At 39.7% G+C, this 27749-nt stretch overlaps 1 protein-coding gene across 1 annotated transcript in view; it reads right to left on the reverse strand.

Moving 5' to 3' along the window:
* Positions 1–1701: 1701 nt before the first annotated feature.
* The window catches only part of PRSS38 (serine protease 38), a 38156-nt gene continuing 12108 nt past the window's right edge, over positions 1702–27749 (reverse strand). Inside the window, exons 5-6 of the mRNA XM_019755020.2 lie at positions 2563–2702; positions 1702–2120 (exon numbers count right to left, since the gene is read on the reverse strand). Of these exons, the coding sequence (XP_019610579.1) occupies positions 1872–2120; positions 2563–2702 (389 nt within the window). The 3' untranslated portion in view covers positions 1702–1871. The remainder of the gene's footprint in view (positions 2121–2562; positions 2703–27749) is intronic.

A 27749-nucleotide genomic window follows, 5' to 3' on the forward strand; every position in this document is an offset into this window, starting at 1 on the left:
GTTTTGATATTAATTTTGAAATCAATTTATCTAGCTCCAGGAAAAAAACCCACATTTTGACTTGATCTGTTTGAGAATATAAGCTTTCTTATCATTCATTCAAATCTTTTTTCCCATGAGTATTTTAAAGATTTCCTCATGTCAATTTTTGTATTTCTTGTTAAGGCCATGGGTATCTTTTCTTTTTTGTTGCTATTATAATTGGTGTCTTCTCTTCCATTATATATCTTCTAACTGGAATATAGACTGATTTTGTTATGTTTTATCTAGTGACAGTACTGAATTTTCTTACCATTTGTGATGGTTCCACATTTTATCTTGTGGGTTCTGGATATGCTCCAAATCTTTTTTTTACAACAGGAGAAAGTTTGAATGGCTCCTGTCCATTTCCCTGGATGGTTCTCTTGTGTGGCTATGATGGCTAATCTTCTGTGGAAAGGAGCAGGACATAAAGGAGCAGCCTTCCCGTGACCAGAATTTTAGCAGAAATGCACTCAGTGTTACCCACTAAGGAAAGGCTAGCTTTTTAGACTGAGGTATGTGTATCTTATTACCCATTGACTCCCTTTTTTTTAAAAATTGGAAATGGGTTTTGAACTTGTGAAAAGACTTTTCATTAATATTATTCTCCTTAGCAAAGCAAAGACATGGTGAATTACATCTATGGGTTTCCTAATATTCAATCATCCTTGCCTTACTGTAATGAATCCCACAAGGTACTGTTTAAAAAAATTAAGTTAGATTCTATTTGCTAGTCTCTCACTAGGGTTTTTGAATTCATAAGTTGGGTTGTCACAATCTTCTCTTTCTGTGAGATCAGATTCATGTCCTCATATACATGCGCTGCTAGGGAGCATCGGGACACCCTCCTCCCTGTTCGTGTCTGGAACAGTGTGGGCAGCACTGGGATAACCCTGTAATGAAAGGTTTGGTGTGGTTCCCAAGGAAACCATCTCAGCCAAGGCTTTTACTGGGAGGGGGAAGTTCTTAAATTTCTCCATTTTTTTCCATGGAATTTGGTCTATCTCTACTGGGGTTAGTTTTGGTAAATTATGTTTTCCCTAAAATGTGACACATTTCATTTAAGTTTATTTACATAGTTAAAACATTTCGTATGATTTCTCAAGTTTTCTGTGTTTAATGGGTATTTCCCCCTTGTTATTTCTTGTTTTGTGTAGTTTTGGTCTCATATTATATCTGGATTAGGTTAGTGATTTCTTTTTTTCTAAACCAAATTTTTTAAATGTTAATTCGAGTGTTTTTCTGGTGTTTGGCTTGTTGATTTCTGCTTTTATTTTTTATTTTTTAGATCCTTCCATGTATCTATTCTCAATTCATGTTTCCAGTTTTTGAATTGGAATTTTAAGTACTTAATAACTGTGATATTGATAGTTCTAAGTATTTAAAACAGCACCTTTTCCTCAGGCCTGAACTCTAGACCCAGACATGTGTTTGTGTGGCCGTCCTTTCTAGAGGTGCCGTGTTTGGTTTGAACTTCTCCTCTCACCCTGGTGTCTTGTCATTTTGACAAGGTCACTCTGTGTGCATGAAGGAACCTGCATTCCGGGCGGAAAGGAATCTGCATTCTGGGTGGAAAGATGGACTCAGGACTTCCAGGATGCTCGCTTTGTAAATTTTTAATATCTTAACCAATCTAAGGTGCCAGAGCACTCAGCCAGGGCACCTGCTCTCCCTGGGCACTCTACCCCTCTGTGGTGAGACTGGCTCTGCCTCCCTGGGTGTGGCCCTGTCTCAGCCCCTTCCTGACACTGCTTTGGCCCAGCTGGTGGCACTCACCTCACTCAGGTACCCAGAGACCTGAGGGGCTTAGCAGGGACAGAGGCATACAGTATAAGTAAGCTGGGGCTTCCTCACAGCATTGGCAGGACAGCCAGCATGGTCACAAGGACGGTGGCCCCCAGAGAGGAGGAGAGGGCAGGGACAGGCTGAGGAGGTGGGGGTGTGTGTTCTATGTGATAACGGATCCATGTTGAGAAATAGGAGACTCGGGCATAAACTGCAGGATACATAGGGAACTCACAACCACGGCCCCAGCTCACTATTCCAATTTGTACCCAGACACGGTTGAATTCACAGACGAGTGGGCCCCCAGAGTCACCCTGGAAGAAAAGAGGAGTTGCCTGTGAACCGGGAGACTGGGGTCCGCTGCTGCCTCCTGCACAAGGGTGGCCCAGCACTCACCCTGCAGGGCTGGTCCCAGAGCCCCTGCACTCCACAGCCCCACCTTGCCAGTGCCTCAGGGCAATAGTCAGCAGGCAAGGCCCCCAAGCAGGCACAGAGCCCTGGGCTGCTGCTCTGGCCAGTTCTGAGGTCCATGTGGCATTGGGCACTGACTGGGGCCTGTGTCCTGTCTGCATATAAGCCTCCCTGAGGTCTCTCCCTGCCCCCCCTCCCCAGCCTATGGTAATGTACTCCCAAGCCCCTCAGGGGCCAGGCCTTGTGGGACCACCCACCCACTCAGTAGAAGTGCTCCCAGGTGCTCAAAGCAGATGAACACATGAAAGTCCCAGACTTGGTCCCCGTCCACATGGTGGAACACACCTCACACGCAGTCTTCACATTCCTGAGGTCCCCGGCACACATCATGTCTGGCAGAAGATACGATGTGTATCCATATAGCTGCTGACACAGACGCAATGGGATCAGAGGCAGCTGTGCCTCCTGCAGATGGTTTGAGGAGCCTATTGGAAAGAAGTGCAGGCCCCATGAGAGGTCCTCCCAAGCCTGTCCCCAGGATACACCCAGCCCAACCCCACGGCTCAGTGGGTTCACCCAGCGGCTTCTTTTACTCCTGCCCTCTGCTGGCCCCCTCCTCTGCACCAGGAGTCAGGCTTTGGTCAGTGAAGTATGAATATAAACATCACATGAAACTTTCTAAGAGAGACAGAAGAGCCAGGACCCATTGGAGCCAATTTCCTTCCCACTGTTGCAGCTTGAGTGCACACAGCTCTAACAGCTCAGTGCCTGGCTGACTCTGGGCTGACAAGGTGTGTACAAGCAAGGAACCTCCGAGGTTTGTAGGATGTCACCCCTATGTCCTCTCTATGCCACAGGATATAGTCATGGGTCCCAGAAACCTTGAGTTTTCCTGACCAATGTGTGAGTGGGTCTCAAGGCTCCACACCAGCTTGACCGTAAGGAGCCATTCTTATAGGCTGAAGACCTTCTGACCAGGGTGGAAGCGGGGCTGTATTTGGGGAATTTGTTTTAGAGCTGACGCATGGGTACCTTGAGGGGAAGAGAAGTAAAGAAGAATGTCAGCAGTGCCTGTGCTTGCTGCTGGCTGCATTGGCAAGGCGATAGCAGGAAAAGAGGCACAGAAGACTTAGACAGCACACACAGAGACAAAGAACATGTGCACGAGGCCACGGACTCAGAGTGCAGTGCTGAAAGGGGCTGCCCCATCACATACAGTTAGGAAATGACTCTGAAACTACCAAGCCAGCTAAAAATCTGCCTGCGGCCTTTCACTGTGGCCACAGTGAGGCAATGGGAATGGACTGGCACTCCCTCCATAAATAAGGAGTAAACATATCCATATAGGAAGCAATAATTTTCCCATTGGACATGAGGCAGAGCAAGGCTATGGTCCCTGAGAAAAAGGGACAGGCCAGGTCTATGAGGGCCTTACCTCCTGCCTGGGGCACTTTCCAGGCTGTGTAGTGCAAGGAGGAGCACCGACAGCTGGAATCTGTAAGGCGCATGCTAAAGGGAGAGTGCTCCAGAGAGAAAGAGCCCCAGAGGGCAGGCACACTGGGGACTGATGGACCCTAAGCCAGGACTGCAGAAGGTACAATTCCACAGGGAGGGCAGAGAGTGGCCAGGTTGGACTTCACTGTGCAAAGAGCACATATGGTGCTGGGAGGTGAGTTCCAACCAATCAACAATGGAGAGTCTTATGGGATACCCAAGACATTGGGAAAGACAGTGTAGAGATGGGGGGAAATATCCCTGTCATGCTCACATGGACACCAAGGGCACACAAAACCATGCAGAGGACCACAGTGATGATCTGGCACAAGCTGTCTCACCTTTGACAGGGCACAAAGGAAGAGGTACAGCACAGAGATGGGTGGGAAGAAGTCAACTGTAACATTAATGAGTTCTTCAATGCTGGCAGCATGTCAGGTCCGGATAATGGGAAACCAGAAGAGGGAGGTTGGCACTCATGGGTAGGTCTTTCCTCAGGTCTCCACTGGGAGCTCAGGAGGAATATTGGGGGCAGGGAAAGGACCAGAGAGAAGGCCCCTCAGTGCAGATGTTCAGGAGGTGGCCAGCTGCCACTGGAGACCCAGACAACAGTCTGCTTTCCTTCTTGCATAGAGCAGAAGCCTTCCATCAGTGTGTGGGGGTGGGCACAGTATATTCCTGCCCCCAGGGCCTGGCACAGATGCACTACTCTGCAGGAAGGGCAGAAACAAGGCCGATGTCCCTGAAAAGCCTCTGGTCCCAAGAACCGGTAACACCAGCGGTCTGCCTGGTCTACTGCAGACACAGAGGTCTGCTGCCATGAGGGCAAGAAGATAGAACATTTATAAACATTTACTCACCTAATGACACAACATTAAAATATATAAAGCAAAACCCCACAAAATTGAAGGGAGAAATAGAAAGTTCTATAATAATAGTTGGAGACTTCAATATCCCACTCTCAATAATGAAAGAACAACTAGACAGAAGATAAATAAAGATATAGAGGACTCAAACATTTTTATAAACCAGCTAGTATAACAGGAAAGCTAGTATACAGAGCACCCAACAACAGCATACATGTTATGTCAAGTGCACATGGGGCATTTTCTAGGCTAGACCATGTTAGGCCACAAATTAAGGCTCTATGGATTTTAAAAGATAGATAGGACAAAAGCTTCACAGCATTGCTCTTGGCACTGATTTCCTGATTATGACACCAAAAGCACAGGCAACAAAAGAAAAATCGGCAAATTGGACTTCACAAACAATTTTAAATGTTGTATATGAAAAGACACTATTTACTAAAGGAAAAAGGCAACCCAAAAAATGGGAAGAAATCTTTGCAAATAATATACCTGATGAGGGATTAATACCCCAAATATATGGAGAACTCCTAAAATTCAACAACAAAACAACCAATCTGATTTAGAAATGGGCAAAGAACATGAATAGACATTTTTCCAAAGAAGACATATTAATGGCCAATAAGCACGTGAAAATATGCTCAACACCACCAATCATTAGGGAAAAGGAAATTAATACTATGAGATAGCACCTCACACCCATTAGGATGGTTACTATCAAAAAAGCAGAAAAGAACAAGTGTTGGCGAGGATGTGGAGAAATTGAAATCCTTGTGCACTGTTGGTGGGAATGTAAAAGGGTCCAGCCACTGTGGAAAATGGAGGTTCCTCAAAAAATTAAAAACAGAATTACCTTTGACCCAGCAATTCCTTTTCTGGGTATCTACCCAAAAGATTTGAAAGCAGGGTCTTGAAGAGATATTTGTACACCCATGTTCATAGAAGCATTATTCATAATGGCTAAAAGATGGAAGCAAACCAAGTGTTCACTGACCAGTGAATGGATTACCAAAGTAGGGCATACACATACGATGGACTGTTATTCAAAAGGAAGGCAGGTATGCCACAACAAGGATGAGCCTTGAGAACCTTGTGCTAAGTGCAATAAGCCAGTCACAGAAGGACAAATACTGTATGATTCCACTTATATGAGGTACTCAGTCAAAATCATAGATGCAGAAAGTGTAATAGTAGGTGGTTGCCAGGGGTTGGCAGGAGGGCAAAATGGGGATTTATAATTTAGTAGGTATAGAGTTTCAGATTTTACAAGATAAAAAGAATTTTAGTGATTGTTGGTGGTGACGGCTGCACAATGATGTGAATGTGCTCAATACCACTGAAGTGGACATTTAAAATGGTTAAGATGGTAAATTTTATGTTGTGTGTATTTTAACACAATAAAAAAAAAAGGAAAAAATTGTGGTGAGAAGTTCTCTCAAACGGTCCATGGGACAGGACCATGAAGTGAACACAAACTAATATTACTATCCAATCTCCCTGTTTGAGAGCTGTGTACATGGCAATGCATCAAATTATTACTAACAAACTCAAAAGAAGACCATACGTGAACCAGTGGAGAATTTTTTGAACCAAGAATTAGGATGAATCCCACTTTGTGCCCCTAAGGGCCTAAGAAAGAGACAAAGCACAGGCTTGTGGAATGATGCTGATGTCTGAGGAGGGAGAGAGGGCTGGATCACTTCAGGGAAGGGATCCTGGAATGAGAGCCCCTTGGAGGGGGGTATGATCTGGGCCTGCAGAAACAGCGGGTGTGCATCCTCCCACCCACCACACACACCCCTCCGCAGACACTGGAGTGCAGATAGTTGTAAGATTAAACTGGGGGACGAGTGTTGGTCCTGGGACATGAGTGGTCCTGGTTTCATGGTGACCTGAATTTGGGCTTTGGGTTGATAGTTTCTTGGATGTAGTTAAAAATGAGACTACGGAAAACTGTGTTCGAGGATTGAAGGTTTAAAGCAACAGTAATACCAATATAATGTGCAGAAGTAAAATAGAAAACAATAGCATAAGGAGTTGAAGGGGGAAAGGGAGTTATACTATGTCAAGTGTTTACATCATCTGTTAAGTAGTAAATGACAAATTTAGAGGACATGAACTGCATTCATGGATCCAGTTCTCTATGGTTTCCTGCATCTAAGCCCTTTGCCACGTGTCTCTGTAGACACTGCCATCGGGAGGTGTGATGCATTTTCCCACTCTTTAGATCTGAATTATGCCATATGACATGCTTTGTCAGTGGGATGGATTTGAGCAGACTTGTTGCAAGTAGAGGCTTGGAAAAGCACTGTGTCTCTCCACCACTGCCTTTGGACATGGCCCAGCAAGCCACTGGGCAGTGGAAGATGCATGGATCAGGGTCCAGTGCTCCAGCTCAGTCTATCACAGGCCGCTCACAACCACGTGAGCTTGATGAACGCCTACCACCATATAGTCTGTTGTAATGCAGTGTTATTGTGGCAATAGATAAACGATAGATATCGGTACCTAGAAATTGGTGGTTTCCATAAAAATAACAAAAATGTGGCATTGGTTTTGGGACCTGTTGGACAAAAAAAAGGTTCCTATAATATAATCTAGAAAAACAAAAAGGAAATGGATCAAGGAGGTTGGGAAAATGGAAACCTGTGGTATGAAGTGGCAAAACTGTTGCCAGTGGTAATTTGGAAGATAAAAAATGTACTCAATGAACTCGAGAAATTTGGCAAGATAATTTCCAGGCAGAATTATGAAAGTCAAGTGGTTGCTTCTGGCTGAGTATAAGGTACTACAAAAAAGATGAACTATTCTGAGCTCTGCCAATTCTTGAGCAGAGGCTAGAGGGAGCATAATAAAGAAGGGGTCAGCAAACTTCCTGTATGGGACCAGGCTGTTCAGGCTGGACCATCTAGTAGCAGGTATTCAACTCTGCCATGGGAGCAAAACATCCCCAGACAATATGCACATGGATGGGTATGCTTGTGTTCAAATTAAACTGTATTTATGGACATGGAACTTCGAGGTTTAAATAATTTTCAGGTTTCATGAAATCTTCTTCTTTTGGTTTTCTGTCAACTGTTTAAAAATGTGAAAACCATTGGAAGCTTGCCAGCAACACAGAAAGCACTGGGTGGGACTTGGCCCATGGGATGTAGTTTGCTGATCTGTGTGAGTGAGAGGCTGCGTCCTCTGGATTGGAAATGAAATTGCTTGGTCTCAATCAAGAGCGTGGCTGTCAGTGCCTCTGTTGAAACCTTGAAAGAATTAAGATAGTGCCTAGTAGATGTTCCCTGCTGGACAAAAGTGACTCTAGAAATCCTAAAGAGGCAGTCCCATAGCACCCTATGCCCAGAGAGACAGCGACCGGATATAGAGACGAAGATGTCAAAAAGAACTGGGGGGTGGTGTGGCTTGGGAAGCTCAGGAAGTCACTTACAGACGTATAAAAGTGTTGCCTGTCTGGGCTAACAGGTAACGAGATGCTCAAAATGTCGAGAGGTCTCTGGGCCCTCAGGAGAGGCTGGGAAAGTTACTCAATGCGGTATTTTTCAAGGCTCTTTTAAGAACTAGCCAAGAAAGATGTCTTAGAGAATAGTGCCAAGAGCCATGGAAAACAGTGAGTCATTCAAAATCTTGGCAGGTTTATTGTAAAAACTGGGGAGCTGATTCTAAAATTCGTATGGAAAAGTAAAGGACCCCAAATGCCAGTGATGATCCTAAGGAAGAGACACAGCTGTGGAGACCGTGCACCACCAGGCTCATTATATAGCTGCAGGACTGCGGCAACACAGAGACCCCGGAACAGAAAGCTCAGAAGTAGACACACACACACACACACACACACACACACACACACACACACTATTTGACAAAGGTGCTAATACAATTCAGTGGGGAAAGGAGGTCTTCTTGCTGAATGGTGTTGGATCAAGTAGATGACCTTACAAGAGGCAAATCTTCATAAACACGATAAAAAAGGCCTTATGTATATAAGAAAGAACACGATAAATTGGACTTTGTCAAAATTAAAAGCTTTTTTCCAATTAAAAGTCATATTAAGAAATTTTAAAAAGCCACAGTCTAGCAGAGAATATTTGCATAGCTATCAAAGTACATGTATCCAGAATGTATATTGAATTCCTATAAATCATAAAATGTCAAGAAGCTATCACTACACAATGGTCAGCATAGCTAAACTGAAAAAAGACTAACACTATCAAGTGTTGGCCAGGATGCGGGGCAACTACCGTGTTTCCCCGAAAATAAGACCTAGCCAGATCATCAGCTCTAATGCGTCCTTTGGAGCAAAAATTAATATAAGATCCGGTCTTATTTTAATATAATATAAGACCGGGTATAATATAATATAATATAATATAATATAATATAATATAATATAATATGATATAATATAATATGATAATAATATAATATAATGTAATGTAATATCAGTCTTATATTGATTTTTGTTCCAAAAGATGCATTAGAGCTGATGGTCTGGCTATGTCTTATTTTTGGGGAAACACGGTAGTGGTCTCATACATTGCCAATGGGGATATAAAATACATAGCCAGATTATAAAGCTGTTTGGCAGTTTCTAATAAAATTAAATTTACTCCCACCCTATAGTCAACATGTTCTACTTCCAAGTATATTCCCAAGATAAACAAGCGTGTGTGTTCACCAAAAGACTTGTACCACAATATTTATTGCAGACATAGTCATATGACCTAAATACTGGAGACAATGCAGATGTCCACCTTTAGGAATACGGATAGAGAAACTTTGCTATGTTTATACATTGGAACACTACAAGACAGAAAAGCAAGATGAACAACATGGGTGACTCTCAAAAACAGTAGGGTGAGGGGAAGAAGACAGACACAAGGAATCCATGCTGTATAACTTCATAAACATTAAGAATCCACTGCCAAATCCAAAATTATGAAGCTTTACCCCTATGTTTTCTTCTTAGAGTTTTATGATAACTCTTACATTTAGGTTGTTGATCCATTTAAGTTTTTGTATGTGGTGTTAACTTCACTCTTGTGCATGTGAACATATGCGTACAGTTGTCCAACCACCATTTGTTAAACAAACTATTCTTTCCCAAGTGAATGGACTTGGCACCCTTGTCAAAAATCAGTAGGCCATAGATGTACGGGTTTATTTATGGACTTCCAATTCTATTCCATTGCTCTATATGTCTGTCCTTATGCCAGTACCACATTGTTTTCATTATTGTAGGTTTGCAGTAAATTTTGAGATCAGGAAGTGTGAGAACTTCATCTTTGGTTTTCTTTTTCAAGATTGTTTTGGCTATTCAGGGCCCCTTCCAATTCCATATGATTTTGAGGATCGCTGATTTTTCATTTCTGTAAAACTTTGGAATTTTGATAAAGATTGCATTAAATATGTAGATCACTTTTGGTAGTGTTGGCATCTTAACAATAAGTCTTCCAATCCAGGAATATGATCTGTCTTTACATTTATTTACATCTTTTAAAATTCCTTTCAGCAATGTTTTGTAGTTTTCAGTATACAAGTCTTTCACCTCCTTTGGTAAATTTATTCATGAGTAATTTTTCTTTTGGATGACGTGGAGTTGTTTTCTCAATTGTTCATTAAGGTGTATAGAAGCACAACTGATTTTGTGTGTGTGAATCTTGTACTCTGCAATTTTGCTGAATTTATTATTGTCTGTAGTTTTTGTTTTATGATTCACTGGGATTTTATACACGTAGGATCCTATCATCTGCAAAGAGAGATAGTTCTTCATTGTCAATCGGGAAGCCTTTCTCCTCTCCCTCTCCCTCTCCCTCTCCCTCTCCCTCTCCCTCTCCCTCTCCCTCTCCCTCTCCCTCTCTCCCTCTCCCTCTCCCTCTCCCTCTCCCTCTCCCTCTCCCTCTCCCTCTCCCCCTCCCTCTCCCTCTCCCTCTCCCTCTCCCTCTCCCTCTCCCTCTCCCTCTCCCTCTCCCTCTCCCTCCCTCTCCCTCTCCCTCTCCCTCTCCCTCTCCCTCTCCCTCTCCCTCTCCCTCTCCCATTTCTCTGTCTAGAATCTGCTACAATATGGAATACCAGTGGTGAAATTGGGCATTTTATCTTTCAGTCTTTCTCCACTGAGTATGATGTTAGCTGTGGGTTTTCCACAAATGCATTTAATCTTGTTGAGGAAGTACTTCTCTATTCCTAGTTTTCTAAGTTTTTTTTTTTTTTTTTTTTTTTTAAATCATGAGAGGATGTTCGATCCTGTGAAATACTTTTTATGCATCATTTGAGATGATCATGTGGGTTTTTTTCCTTCATTCCTTTAATGTGGTATATTATTAATTTGTGTATGTTGAACCTCCGTTTTATCCATGGATAAATCTCACTTTGTTGTGTGTAATCCTTTTAGTATGCTGTTAGATTCAGTTTGCTGGTATTTTGTTCAGGATTTTTGCATCTGTATTCATGAGGGATAGTGGTCTGTGATTTTTTTTCTTTTGGTTTCTTTGTCTGGCTTTGGTGTCAGTATAATGTTGGGTGCTCCCTCCTCTCCTAGTTTTGGGAGCATTTGAGAAAAACTGGTGTTAATTTTTTTTTGAATGTTTGTTAGTATTCACTAGGAGAGCCATCTGCTCCTGGACTTTTCTTGGTTGGAAGGTTTCTGAATACTGACTCAACATTTTTACTTGTTATAAATCTATTCATAATTTTAATTTTTTCTTGAGTCAAATTTGGTAATTTGAGTGTGTCTAGGAATGTTTTCACTTCATGTAAATTATCTAATTTGTTGTCAGAATTATTTGTAGCATTTTCTTGTAATCCTTTTTATTTCTGTAAGGTTGGTTGTTCCCTGTTTCATTTCTGATTTTAGTTTTTAGTTATTTGTACCTTGTCATTTTTTTATAGTCAGTCTAGCTAAAGGTTTGTTTATTCTGTTCTTTTCAAATAACTAACAATGTTTCATTGGCTCTACTGTTTTTCATTCTGTATTTCTTTTTGCTCTAATATATTATTTCCTTCTTCCTGCCAGCTTGGGTTTACTTTGCTCTTCTTTTTACAGTTCCTTAAGTCAGAAAGTGAAGTTATTTATTTGAGGTAGACTTTTTTTTTTAAATGTAAGCTTTTACAACTATAAATTTCACTGAGTACCACTTTCACTGAATTCCATAAGTTTTGGTGATGTGTTTTCATTCATCTCAGAATATTTTTAAATTTAATTTGTGATTTCTCCTTTGATCTATTGGTTGTTTAAGAGTTGTAGGCTATTTTTTGAAATAAGGAAAGTAAACCTTACTGAAAGAAGTATAATACAAGGAGTAACGGAATTGGATTAACATGTGCATAGCCAAATAAGCGTGTTCTGTATAAAATAACTGTAAAATGACTAATCTTGGTTGTATAAAAACAGCAAGATGGAATTCAAATTCTGGAAAACAATAACATATTAAAACATAACACATAAAACATAAGATTATATATATTTATACTTATAAATATATAGAGCAGGGTCCTTTTATTCCTTTGGGAAATGAGTATGTTCAGGTGTGCATGTTAAAAATTTAAGAGACAAGATTAAAAATTGGACATTTAACTTACAAAAGAGTAGAGAGTAAAATAGTAATACAAACAATTAGCCTTTTGGAAATGGAGAAAGGCAGGAAAATATTTAAAAGAAAACAGTAAACAGATAGTACAAAATAATAATTTAGAAATAAATCTACACATGGGACTTCTGGCTGGGGTGGAATAAAGATGTCAGCAAATCCTTTCCCAATAAACAAGTATAAAACTGGACAAAATCATTAAAAAAAAAACATTGCCTATGTTTCCTTCTAGGAGTTGTATGGTTTCAGGTGTTACATTTAACTCTTTAATCCATTTCGAGTTTATTCTTGTATATGGTGTAATAAAGAGGTTAAGTTTCTTATTTTTGCATGTGTCTGTTCAGTTTTCCAGACATAACTTAGGAAAGAGACTGTCTTCACCCCATTGTACATTCTTGCCTCCTTTGTCATAGATTAAATGACCACATAGGCGTGGGTTTATTTCTGGGCTTTCTATTCTGTTCCATTGATCTATGAGTCTGTTTTCTTGCCAGTACCATGTTTAAATTACTATGGCCTTGTAGTATAGTTTGATATCAGGGAGCATGATACCTCCAATTTTGTTCTTCTTTCTCAAGATTGAGTTGGCTATTCAGAATCTTCAGTAGCTCCATATAAATTTTAAGATTATTTGTTCTAGTTCTATTTTGATAGGGATTGAATTGAATCTGTAGGTCACTTGGGGTAGTGTGCACATTTTAACAATATCAATTCTCCTTATCCATAAGCACGGTATATGTTTACATTTATTTGTACCTTCTTAAATTTCTTTCTTCAATATCTTATAATTTTCTGAGTACAGATCTTTTATCTCCCTCATTAAATTTATTTCTAAGTATTTTTTGATGCAATTATAAATGGGATTGTTGTCATTCTTTTTTTGTTGTTTCATGTGTACAAAACAACATAATGATTAGATATTTATATACTTCACAGTGATAACCCCAATAAGTCTATTACCCATCTGACACTGTACATAGTAATTACAATATTATTGACTATATCCCTTATGCTGTACTTTATATTCCTGTAACTGTTTTTTAATTATAGTTGTTATTTAATATTATTTTATATTAGTTTCAGGTGTACAACATAGGAGTTAGACATTTATGTAATGTATGAGGTGATCCCCCCGATAAGTCTGGTACCCATCTGACACTATACATAGTTTTTACAATATTATTGACTATATTCCCCATACTGTACTTTACATCCCCATGACTATTCTGTAACTACTAATTTGTACTTCTTAATCCCTACACCTTTCTCACCCAGCCTCCAACTCCCCTCCTATCTAGTAATCATCAGTTTGTTCTCTGTATCTATGAGCCTGTTTCTGTTTTGTTTGTTCATTGATTTTGTTCTTTAGATTCCACAAATAATTGAGACCATATGTCTTTCTAAGTCTGACTTATTTGTCTTTCTAAGTCTGACTTATTCCACTTAGCATAATACCTTCTAGGTCCTTTATTTCCTTACTTTCTCTTTTGATAGATTGTTATTGGTGTATAAAAATGTAATGATTTCTGGATATTAATTTTGTATCCTGCTACTTTACTGAATTCATTGATCAGTTCTAATAGTTTTTTTGGTTGAATCTTTAGGGTTCTCTATATAGTATCAGGTCATCTGCAAATAATGACAGTTTTCCTTCTTCCTTTCCAATTTGGATGCCTTTTATTTCTTTTTCTTGTCTGATTGCTGTGCCTAGGACTATCAATACTATGTTGAATAAAAGTGGTGAAAGTGGACATCCTTGTCTTGTTCCTGATCTTAAGGAAAATGCTTTTAGCTTTCCCCCATTGAGTATGGTGTTAGCTGTGGGTTTGTCACATATGGACTTTATTATGTTGAGGTATGTTCCCTCTATTCCCACTTTGCTGAGAGTTTAGCATAAATGGATACTGGAGTTTGTCAAACACTTTTTCTTTATCTATTCATAGAAGCACATGATTTTTATCCTTCATTTTGTTTATGTGGTGTATCTCACCTTAACTGATTTGCAACTATTGAACCAACCTTGCATCCCAAGAATAAATCTCACTTGATCATGGTGTATGATCTTTTTTAATGTATTGCTGAATTTGATTTACCAATATTTTGTTGAGGATTTTTGCATCTATGTTCATCAGGGATATTAGCCCATAATTTTCTTTTTTTTGTAATGTCTGTGAGGCTTTGGAATTAGGGTAATGCTGGCCTTGTAAAATGAGCTTAAGAACCTTTCACCCTCTTGAATTTTTTGGAATAGTTTGAGAAGGATAAGTGTTAATTCTTCTTTGAATGTTTGGTAAAATTCACCTGTGAAACCATGTGGTCCATAACTTTTGTTTGTAGGGAGTTTTTTAATACAAAGGATAAAAGAAAAAAGTAGGAAGGAACATTTGTAATTACATCAATAAATTAAGGGATTCACACAAAAGAAGTAAAAAGAATGACAAAAACATAAAGGTGGAGGAGGTGAGTAAAATTTGTAGTGATTTGAGAATGTGTTTGAACTTAAATGACCATCAACTTAGAATAGACTGATATAAATATAGCTTGGTATATATAAAGCATATGGTAACCATAAACCAAAAACCTATAAGAGATATACGAGAAACAAAGAGAAAGGAATCCATAACACTATGGAAAGCCATCAGCATACAAGAGATCAAGAGAATGACAAAAGAAAAAAGAAGTACAAAAACAATCAGAAAACCATTAATAAAATGGAAATAACTACATATCTATCAATAGTCACTTTAAATGTAAATGGATTACATGTTCCAATCAAAAGGATAGGGTGGCAGAGATGACAACATAGAAATGGCAGTGTGAGGAGTGCTTCCTGAAATCTCCCCTGGAAGTTACAACAAATTGAACAGCTATAATTCAACAAAGGACTCCCTGCTTATCACAGAGGAGTGCCTGAGAGACCTGCAAATCAAATCAGCTGAAGGTGGGCAAATTAGGCGAGTGGGGGAGGAGAGAAGGGGGAAGTGCAGAGACGTGGGTCATGGGGCCCCAGGACGCACACCAGAGCTCGCTGCAGCCTCGGGAGAGGGAAGAATCCTGGCTTCAGGAGCATTCCCTGTGGCCTAGAGTTTGGCCTGAGGGATCAGCATATGACTGCTGAACCCAGCATTTGGGGCAGAGACCTCGAGTTAGAACTGTGGTTTATGCCCTCACTGCCAAATAGAAACAGAAAATAAAGACATGGAGCCTGGCCACCTCCGCCCCCACCCTCCCAGAGCTCATCCCTCTACCCCGACCCTCTGCCCTCCAGTGTTAGAAGCGGGCTATAAAAGAAATGATCTGGGGTGGTCAGAGCCACAAATGCACTAGCCGCCTCTCACAGCCCACCCTGCTCCCACCTGTCTGGGAGGATCCTTGCAGGGCAACCAGAACCACTGAGACACACAGGCTCAGCATCAGGCTGCAGGGGCAGCACTGGGATTTCAGAAGCTCAGAACTCTTTCACCCTCCACATCCTACCACGGAAGCAGTGCCCTGAGACCAAGGCGACCTGCTCACAGAAGAGAAGCCCACCTTACAGTGGCTGGCCATGGTATTCTTAGCGAGTTTTTGCAGGCTAGAGAAGAAACTGCACTGACTTTGTAGAAACCACCAATCATACCCCATAGCATCCAGGAAGCCTGCCCTGCCCTTCTAGAGCTGCATTGCCAGGGGCACTGTATAGAGCATATAAAATGTATTATATATGTGGATTGAGGTTTGCAAAACCAGTTGTTTACTAGTAGGGACAGAACTATGGCCACATATGTTTGAGACTGATAAGAGTGAAGTAAAAAACATGTTTTTGTGTGAAACATGAGCATAACAAAATTGAGTGATAAACACATTTACCAAACAACTTCTGGTTGTCACCTAAGAGGTAAACAGGTCCAAGGAAAAGAGGATAAAAGCAGAACTCCAGAGCAATGCCAGGAGTAGTCCACTGGGCACTTCAGCTAAGACCCTCCGTGAGGCTCTGAGCCAGACACTATCTGACAGAGTCCTCTGTGAGGTGCAAGGCGCAATACCAGGACTCTCCGAAGCTCTTCCTTGCAAGACCAGCTGCCTCATACCCGTCGTGGGCCCAGTCATCTCTCCCGGACCAGGGACCTTCTTCAGTTTGATTGACTCTGGGACTTGGTTCGTTATTAAATCCTATTCTATTCTGTGTAACCTTCTGTGCTTACCAGAGCATTGGCCTCTGGAGGGACATTGGCTCCCAAATAAAGCTGTGTTACTCACTCTATCTGAACCTGAGTCCCGGGACTTTGTTCCCCACTCATGTCATGAGTACCACACAGGTACGTAGAGCCCTGCCGAGGGGTTAATGTCCTCTTGGCTTTCAGGAATAGACTGAAAATGTGGTGACTGTCCTTTACAGGCGCTATCAACAGCCACTCTGGGAGCCTGGTGGCCGGCCCTACCTCCATAAGCTGTGAAGAAGGTTTTTTACAGCAGTGGACAACCCACAATGGCCGGGTGAGATTGCTGGAGGGCATAGATGGGTGGTGGCTGGACTTAGCATTTTTTTCTTTTATTTCTTTTTTTAATTTCTTTTTTTTTCCCGTTTTCCCCCCTGTTTTTTTGGTTTGTTTGGTTTTGTTTTTTGTGTTTTGTTTTGTTGTTTTCTGTATTTTTGTTTGCTTTGATTGTTGGTTGTTCCTGTGTGTGTGTATTTGGGTTTCTGTGTTGTTGTTTTGTTTTGTTTTGTTTTTTGGGGTGGTTGTAGGCCCAGCACCAGTCCAAGAGCTGAGACTACACTGAATTTGTAGAAGCCACTGACCACACCCTTTACCCCCTGTAACCCTGTCCTGTCTACTTACAGCTGCATTGCCAGGGGCACTCTGGGAGCCTGGGTGACTGGTCCCACCCCAACAAACCATGGAGGAGGTTTGTTACAACAGTGGACAATCCGAAACAACCTGAGGAGATTTTGGTGGTGAACAGAGATCCCAAAACTGCACCGCAACCGCTCGGGACCAGCTCTCAGGAATTTGTGAGCCTGAGGTGGAGGCTGGCTGCAGTGTCCTTGGGGCACTGTACAAGCTGGTAACAGGCCATGTACAGGCATGAGATCTGAATCTGCATTAAAGTTGTGAAAACCACCGGTCACATCTCATGACTCACTTGAACTCCATCCCACCCAGCTAGTGTTGTATCACTGAGGGCACTCTCAGCACCAGGTCAACCAGCCAGACACATGCTTCTAAGGACCCTCTTTCAACAGCTGGGCCTTATGGGCAGCTGACAGGTGGCAACAGGCCTACGGGGCCCTGGGCCTTTCAATAAGTTGCCTCAGGCCCAATATGGGTGGCAGCCAGCCTCAGTTCACAGCAAGGCCACCCCCACATGCTTCCAGAGCCAGCACAGGCAGCAGCCAACCACATACAGCATTGAGGAACCTACCAGGTAGCCACAGGCAAGTAACAGACAGGGCTGAAATTGCCGAGCATGAGAACCTCACCCAAGAGATACCAGAAACAACATACCCAGAGGCCAGCATCAGACCACACCTGAGTACTACCTGGTTTGACCTACAAGCAGCACATCCAAAGGGAATTCTCAACAGACACAAGAGCCCACAGGGGTGAAGCCTCCTCTGAGGGGTCAGCTCCTACACAGCAGGTCATACACTGTGGGTATAGCCCATCCTCATAGTCAGACTGGGATGCAGTCCCACCCCCTGACAAGACAAAAGCAATCAAGGTTCAACTACAACAGGAGAGTGCAAACAACACAAGGGACACCTCTGGAACACATGCACAAGAGATTAGGGGGACTGCACAATTCTACTACAAAGGACACACACTACATAAGGCCACCCAGCAAAGACTGAGAGACATAGGTGATCTACCTAATACATAGAAGCAAACACAGTGTGGCAGCCAGAATGAGGGAACAAAGAAACATGTCCCAAATAAAAGAACAGAAGAAACCTCCAGAAATGGAACTAAATGAAATGGAGGCAACCAATCTACCAAGACAGAGTTTAAAATACTGATTATAAGAATGTTTAAGGAACTTAGTGAGGATTTCAACAACGAGATAGCAAGCATAAAGGATATAGAAAACATGAAAAGTAACCAGTCAGAAATAAAGAACACAATAACTGAAATGAAGAACACACTAAAAGGAATCACCAGCAGATTAGATGAAGCAGAGGATTGAATCTGTAATTTAGAAGACAAGGTAGCAGAATTCACCCAGTAGGAACAATAAAAAGAAAAAAGAATAAAAAACAATGAAAATAGTTTAAGAGAACTGTGGGACAACATCAAGTGCAACAACATTCGCATCATAGGAATACCAGAAGAAGAAGAGAGGGAGCAACGGATCGAGAACCTATTTGAAGAAATAATAACTGACAACTTCCCTAATCTGGTGTTACATACAAGTCCAGGAAGCATAGCGAGTCCCAAACAAGATGAACCCAAACATGCCCACACCAAGACACATCATGGTTAAAATGCTAAAGGTTAAAGACAAAGAATCCTAAAAGCAGCAAGAGAAAGACAACTAGTTACTTACAAGGGAGCTCCCATAAGACTATCAGATGACTTTTCTACAGAAACTTTGCAGGCCACAAGGGAGTGGAAGGAAATATTAAAAGTGATTAAAAAACAAAGACCTGCAGCCAAGATTGCTCTACCCAGCAAGGCTATCATTTAAGGAGAGATAAAGAGCTTCTCAGAAAAGAATAAGCTAAAGGAATTCATTACCACCAAGCCAGTATTGCAGGAAATGTTAAAAGGGCTTCTCTAAGCAGAAGAAAGGTGAAAACAAACTAACTAACAAAGACCAGAAATATGAATTAAATGGCAATAACTATGTACCTATCAATAATCACTTTAAATGTAAATGGATTAAATGCTCCAATCAAAAGACATAGGGTAGCTGGGTGTCTAAGAAAACAAGATCCATGCTTATGCTGTTTACAAGAGACCCACCTCGGATAAAAAGACACACACAGACTGAAAGTAAAGGGATGGAATAAGATATTTCACACAAATGGAAACAAGAAAAAAGCTGGCATAGCAATACTTATATTGGACAAAATAGACTTTAAAACAAAGACCATAATAAAAGACAAAGATGGGCACTACGTAATAATAAAGGGATCAATCCAACAAGAGTACATAACCCTAGTAAACATCTATGCACCCAACATAGGAGCACCTAAATATATAAAACAGATATTAATTGACATAAAGACAGAGATCAATAGTAACACAATCATAGCAGGGGACTTCAACATTCCACTGACACCAATGGAGAGATCTTTGAAACAGAAAATCAATACAGAAACAGTGGCCTTCAATGACACACTAGACCAGTTGGATTTAATTGATATTTTTACAGTATTTCACCCCAAAGCAGCAGAATACACATTCTTTTCAAGTGCACATGGAACATTTTCCAAGATAGGCCACATGGTAGGCCACAAAGCAAGTCTCAATAAATTTAAGAAGATTGAAATCATATCAGGCATCTTCTCTGACCACAGTGCTATGAAACTAGAAATCAATTACAAGAAGAAAACTGGAAAACACACAAACACATGGAGACTGAAAAACATACTACTAAATAATGAATGGGTCAACAATGAGATCCAGGAAGAAATCAAAAGATATTTTGAGACAAAAGAAAATGAAAATACAATGACCCAAAATCTATGGGATGTAGCAAAAGCAGTTCTAAGAGGGAAATTCACAGCAATGCAGGCCTACCTACAGAAACAAGAAAAATCTCAAATCAGCAGTCTATCTTTACCTCTAAAAGAACTGGAAAAAGAACAGTAAAATAAGCCCAAAGTGAGTACAAGGAAGGAAATAATAATGATCAAAGTGGAAATAATCAAAATATAGACAAAAAAAAAAAACCACAACAACACACACACAAAAAAACAAAACCCAAATCAATGAAACCAAGCTGATTTTTTGAAAAGATAAACAAAATTGACAAATCTTTACTCAGACTCATCAAGAAAAAGAGAGAGAGGACCCAAAATAATAAAATCAAAAACGAAAGAGGAGAAGTGACAACAGACAACAGAAATACAAAAAATTTAAAGAAAATACTACAAGCACCTACATGCCACCAAATTAGACAATCTGGAAGAAATGGATAAATTCCTAGAAGCATACAATCTTCCAAGGCTCAATCAAGATGAAACACAAAATCTGAACAGACTGGTTACTACCAATGAAATTGAATCAATAATCAACAAGCTCTAAACAAACAAAAGTCCTGGACCAGATGGCTTCACAGGTGAATTTTACCAAACATTCAAAAAAGAATTATCACTTATTCTCCTCAAACTATTCCAAAAAATCCAGAATGAGGGAAGGCTCCCAAGCTTATTTTATGAGGCCACTATTACCCTGATCCCCAAACTAGACAAATATATTTCAAAAACAGAAAACTATAGGCCAATATCCCTAATAAACACAGATGCAAAAATCCTCAACAAAATATTAGCAACCTGAATTCATCAATACATTAAAAAGATCATACACAATGATCAAGTGGGATTCATTCCTGGTATGCAAGGTTGTTTCAATATCTGCAAATCAATTAATGTGATACACCACATTAACAAAATGAAAAATAAAAATCACATGGTCATATCAATAGATGCAGAAAATCATTTGACAAAATCGAGCATCCATTTATGATAAAAACTCTCAGCAAAGTGAGAATAGAGGGAACATACATTAACATGATAAAGGCCCTATATGCAAACCCACAGCTGCCATCATACTCAACAAGGAAAAGCTAAGTGTTTTCCTTAAGATGAGGAACAAGACAAGGATATCCCTTTCAACACTTTTATTCAACATAGTATTGGAAGACCTAGCCATCAGGCAAGAAAAAGAAATAAAAGGCATCCAAATTGTAAAAGAAGAAGGAAAACGGTCATTATTTGTAGATGACATAATACAATATAAAGAGAGAACCATAAAGGTTGAACAAAAAAAAACTATTAGAACTGATAAATGAATTTAGTAAAGTAGCAGGATACAAAATTAATATTCAGAAATCAGTTGCATTTATATACACCAATAATAAAGTATCAGAAGGAGAAATTAAGAAAACAGTCTCATTCACAATTGCTTCAAAAACAATAAAATACTAAGGAATAAATTTAACCAAGGAAGTAAAAGATCTGTACTCAGAAAATTATAAGACATTGAATAGAGAAATTAAAGAAGATACAAATCAGTGGAAACACATACCATGCTCATGGATAGGAAGAATTAATATAGTTAAAATGTCCATATGACCTAAGGCAATATATAGATTCAACGCAATCCCTATCAAATTACCAATGACATTTTTCACAGAACTAGAACAAATAATCCTAAAATTTATATGGAACCATAAAAGACCCCAAATAGCCACAGCAATCTTGTGAAATAAGAACAAAGTGAGAAGTATCACACTACCTGACATCAAATTATACTACAAGGCTATAGGAATCAAAACAGCATGGTACTGGCATAAAAACAGACACATAGATCAATGGAACAGAATAGAGAGCTCAGAAATAAATCCATGCCTATATGGTCAGTTAATCTATGACAATGGAAGCAAGAATTTACATTGGGGTAAAGACAGTCTATTTAATAAATGGTGCTGGGAAAACTGGACCACCTTCTTATGCCATACACAAAATAAATTAAAAATGGATTAAAGACCTAAATGTAAAACCTGAAACCGTAAAACTCCTAGGAGAAAATATAGGAAGTAAATTCATAGATGTTACCCTTAGTAATATTTTTTACTGATATATCCCCTTGGGCGAGGGAAGCAAAAGAAAAAATAAACATTTGGGACTACATCAAAACGTTTTTTCACAGCAAAGGAAACCATCAATAAAACAAAAAGGCATCCTACTGAATGGGAGAAGATATCTGCCAATGATACATCTGATAAGGGTTTAATATCCAAAATTGATAAGAAAAACAGAACAAAACAAAACTCATATAACTCAACACCGAAAAACAAGCAACCCAATTAAAAAATTGGCAGAGGACATGAAGAGACATTTCTCTAAAGAGGACATACAGATGGTGAACAGACATGAACAAATGCTCAACATCACTAATCATTAGAGAAATGCAAATAAAAACCACAATGAGATAGCAACTCACTCCTGTCAGAAAGGCTATCATCAATAAATCAACAAATAACAAGTGTTGGCGAGGATGTGGAGAAAAGGGAACCCTCATGCACTGTTGGTGGGATTGCAAATTAGTGCAGTTTGCAGTTACTATGGAAAACAGTATGGAGTTTTCTTAAAAAAAAAAAAAAGAAAAAAAAAAGAAAAAAAAAAAAAAAGGAACTACCTTATGACCCAGCAACTTCATTCCTGGGTATCTATCCAAAAAAATCCAAAACACTAATTCGAAAAAATATATGCACTCCTTGTTTATTGCAGCGCTATTCACAATAGCCAAGATATGGAAACAACCAAAATGCCCATCAATAGACGATTGGATAAAGAAACTGGTACATTTATGCAATGGAGTATTACTAGGCCATAAAAAAGAATGAAAGCTTACCATTTGGAACAACATGGATGGACCTAGAGAATATTATGCTGAGTGAAATAAGTCAGACTGAGAAAGACAAATACCATATGATCTCACTTATATGTGGAATCTAAAGAACAGAATAAATTAGCAAACAAAACAGGAATAGATTCAGAGATATAGAGAAAAAAACTGATGGTTGCTATATGGGAGGGGGTGGGGATGCAGAGAAGGTGAAGGGATTAGAAAGTACAAATTAGTAGTCACAATATAGGCACGGGGATACGAAATACAGTATGGGGAATATAATCAATAATGTTGTAAAGATTATGCAGGGTTCCAGATGAGTACTGGACTTATCAGGGGATCACTTCATAGATCGTGTAGATGTCTGACCACTGCACTGTACACCTGAAGCTGAAGTAGAATAATACTGAATGTCAACTATAATTAAATAAATATATATATACTTAACTATATATATATACTCAACTATAATTAAAATAATATATACTTATATTCAACTATAATTAAATATATATGTATATATATATACACAGATATATATTTATATGTATTCATATCCACAGGATGTAAAGTACAGCATAGGGAATATAGTCAATGGTATTGTAATAGCTATATATTATGTCAGAGGGGCAGTAGATTGGGGGAGGGTTTCTGAGGGGTGTAAATGTCTATTACATTTCTTTGTACACCTGAAACTAATAAAAAAAAAGTATAGGTGGGTTGAATGGATAAAAATAAAACAAAACAAATCAAGAACTATACATATGCTGCCTAAAAGAGACCCACTTCAGATCGAAAGACACACACAGACTGAAAGCAAAGGGATGGGGAAAAGATATTTCATGAAAATTGAAAAAAAAACAAAAAAAAAAAAACAAGAAAAAGCTGAGGTAGCAATACTTATACCAGTCAAAATTTACTTTAAAACAAAGGCTATAATTAGAAAGAGGGGAATTTCATAATGTTAAAGAGATCACTCCAACGAGAGGATATAATTATCATAAACATCTACACAGCCAATGTAGGAGCACTTACACATACAAAGCAAATATTGACGAACATAAAGGGAGCGATCAACAGTAATGCTGTCATAGGGGACTTAACACCCCACTGACATCAATGAATTGATCATCCAGTCAGAATATCAACAAGGGAACAATGGTCTTAAATGACACATTAAAGCAGATTGACTTAATTGGTATTTTTAGGATATTTTACCTCAAAGCAGCATAATATACATTCTTTTCAAGTGCACCTGTAACACTGGATAGACCACATATTAGGACACAAAACAAGTCTCAATAAATTTAAAAAGACTGAAATCACATCAAGCATCTTATCCAATCATAATGGTATGAAATTAGAAATCAATTACAAGAAGAAAACTGAAAAACACACAAACACATCGTGGCTAAATATCATGCTACTAAACAATGAATGGGTTAACAAGGAGATCAAGGAAGAACTCAAAAGATACCTTGAAAGTGAAAATATTTGCAGCATGAGCCAGGCCATTTGTGTGAAGGAGATGATGGAAAAGGTTCCTGCCCAGCAAGTGTGCTCGGTTGGTATTAGCCAGGTTAATGGAGAGCACAGATTTGGTGCTCACCTGCACTGGGCCAGCTGGTGAAAGGAGAGCTCAAAAAAGGAACAATGGCACCTACTAGTGATTCCACTCCCAAAGAAGGTTGTCCTGGCCCTTTACCCTTTGGCCCTCACCCTGAAGTTAGTCAATTAATTCCTCCCTATATGTCCCTGGCACTTTTTGAGCTGCTGTCCCTGCACTGGAGCTTAGAGTGAGTGAGTTTTGAGCTAGTAAGTTTGTACATTTGTCCTTTAAGGACAGTATATCTTGGTTTCCTGCAGTCTTTTGACTCTCTGAGACATAATCCCTGCTAGTTTTCACAGCCAGACGTTATGGGGACTCCTCTTCCCAGCACTTGTGTCTTGGGCTGAGGAAACTGGTGTGGGGTTAGGGTCCCATGCTCCTCAGGGGGACCTTTGCAGCTGAGATATCCCTCCTGACTCTTAATTAGCATACCGTGGTTGGGGGACCTACCCAGTCCATGTCTCTGCCCAGCCTACCAGTCTTGACGTAGCTTCTTATTTATATCCTTAGTGATAGGAATTCTGTTCAGCTGGTCTAAAGGGGAAATTCTCAATGATGGTTGTTCTATAATTTAGTTGTAATTTTGATGTGATCATGGGAGGAGGTGAGCAGAATTTACCTACTCTGCCATCTTGACCAGAAGTCCTACAATGTATTATTTACTGTCCAATTTTCTACAACAAGAAAAAATAAGCTATGTAAAACACATGAAAAAGTGACCCACATTCCAAAACAAAACAAAACAAAAACAAAAAACAAAAAAACCCCCGCAAAAATAAGAATCAATATAAAGAAACTATGTGTGGGCCCATGTTGATAAAGATTCAACACAGCTGTTATAATTAAGTTCAAAGAAAGTTTTAAAACTACAATGTAAGAGTTAAATGAAAATGTCACGATAATGAGTCAACATATAGGGAACCTCACTAGACAAATAAAAACTAGAAAAAATGTAAATTCTGGAGTTGAAAAGTACAATGAACAATATTAATAATTCAGTCAGTTGGATCAACAGAAGATATGAAATAGCAGAAAACAGAATCAGTAAAATTAGAAATAGATTAGTAGAAGTTATCCAGTTTGAAGACTAGAGCAAAAAGAATTGAAGAAAAGTGAACAGAGACTAGAGACCTGTGGACAACATGAAGCACACCAACAGACATATAATAGGACTCTCAGAAAGAGAGAAGGGGTGGAACAGAGAGGGAGAGGGTCATAAAATTTTGAAGAAAATGTGGCCCAAAGTTTCTTGAATTTGATGAAAAAGAATCTTCACATCTAAGAAGCACACCGAACCTCAGGAAGAACAAACACAAAGAGATCCACACCTAAACACATGATTAAACTGCTGAAGCCAAAGATAAATCCTGAAAGCAATAAAAGAAAAGCAGCCAGTTACATAGAGATAAACCGTATGATAAATAGCTGACTTCCCATCAGAAACAATGAAAGCCAGAGGGAATGGAATGACAGATTGAAAGTGCTGAAAGAATAAAACTGTTCAGAGAAGAATTCTATATCCAACAAAACTATCCTTCAAAAGTGAAGGCAAAATAAACACATTCCCAGATAAATAAAAACTGAGATAAAGCTAACACAATTATGTTTCATGAAATATTAAAGTAAGTCCTTCATGCTGAAAGGAAATGACATAAGATGCTAACTGTAACCCACAGGAAAAAAAAATGAAGAGCACCAGAAATAAATCCATTGATATATTTTTCTCATCTCTTAATTTACTTTGAAAACTGTATTTTATAATTACAATTGTGCTTTGGAATTTTGATTACATGTATATGCATTACAAATAGTTACAATTGTGCTTTGGAATTTTGATTACATGTATATGCAGTACAAGTGACAATATTAGCACAAAAGAGGGCAATGGAACTATATTGAACCAAAGCTGCTATATTTTACGAAAATTAAGTAAGTATTGATCTGAGTGGGTTGTGATTAACTAAGTGATCCCTAGAGCAACCACTCAGAAAATATCATTTAAAATACAGCTTAAAAATAAAGAGAAACAGAGATCAATCAAAATGGCGGCGTAAGGTGAGCCTCTGGAAATTTCCCCTGGAATTTACAACAAATTGAACAACTATAACTCCACAAAGGACTCCCTGCACAGCAGACTGGCAAGACAAACAGGCTCACTATTGAAATCACCTAAAGGTGGGCCAATTGTGCAAGCAGGGGAGGATGGAAGGGAGAAGTGCAGAGATGGGACAGTACGGTCACAGGGCACAGACCTAGCTCAGTGCTCCGAGCTTGCTGTGACCCGGAACTACTGTAGCTGCAGGAGAGGGAAGAACTTGAACTGCTAGGGCTCTGTTTATGACCCACAGGGCCGAGGAGACAGCATATAACATGGCTGAACCCAACGCTCACGGCAGAGAACTCGGAGCAAAGACTGAGGGAAGAAGGCTGAAAATGGTGGTTTAAGCCCTCACTGCTGCAGAGAACAGAAATCTTAGGCACTGAGCCTAGCTGCCCTCTCTTTACCCTCCCAGAGCTCGCCCCGCCCCTACCTGCCCAGTGCTAGAAGCGGAACTGTAGCAGTGTCAGATCAAAAGAACAGAATATTTGCTGTTCTGAGAACTGTGATCTGCAGTCACAGATTCCCAGCCCAACTAGTTCCGGCAAAGGGGAGGGAGCTGTGGAAGCAGGACCGGCTGTGGTGGTGGTCACCGCAATTGCTCTGGGCCACCTCTCACAACTCACCCCGTCCCTGTCCTCACATATCTGGGCAGAACCCTGCAGGAGTAAACAGAACTGCTGAGACATACGGGCTATGAATCTGGTGCAGGAAGAGCTTTGGAACTTCCAAAGCTCTCCGCATCCCCACAGGGACACTGCACCCTGTGACCTAGGCAAACTGTTAACATGTGAGAAGCCTGCCTTCTATGGAATACCCTCATTGTGTGAGAAGCTGTAATAGTGCAGAGCAAACATAACACTACAGTGTGTGAGAAAGAAAAAAAGGCTGCAGTCGGAGAGAAAATAAAACATTCTACCAACACATACTGGAAAACAAGAGCGAGACCTCTTCTTACCAACCTGTTGCAGAACCCATTCCTGTAGATGTCTAGAAAGAGAAATAACAAATCACTAATTGCCATGAATAACCAAAGCAATAAGACATCTCAACAAGAAAGAAAGTGAAAAGTCTCCAGAAAATGAACATAAAGATATGGAAATATGGACTTGAATGACAGAGAATTCAAGATTGCAGTTCTGAAAAAAATCAATGAAATGAAAGACAACACAGAAAGGCAGTTTAATGAACTCAGGAACACAATAAAAAAACAACATGAACATTTTATCAAAGAGATTGAAATTTTTAAAAAGAACCAAATAGAATTTCTGGAGGTTAAGAACTCAATAGAAGAAATTAAGAATGAAGCTTAGG

The sequence above is a fragment of the Rhinolophus sinicus genome, linkage group LG10, assembly GCF_036562045.2.
Source record: "Rhinolophus sinicus isolate RSC01 linkage group LG10, ASM3656204v1, whole genome shotgun sequence".
Taxonomy (NCBI): Eukaryota; Metazoa; Chordata; class Mammalia; order Chiroptera; family Rhinolophidae; genus Rhinolophus; species Rhinolophus sinicus.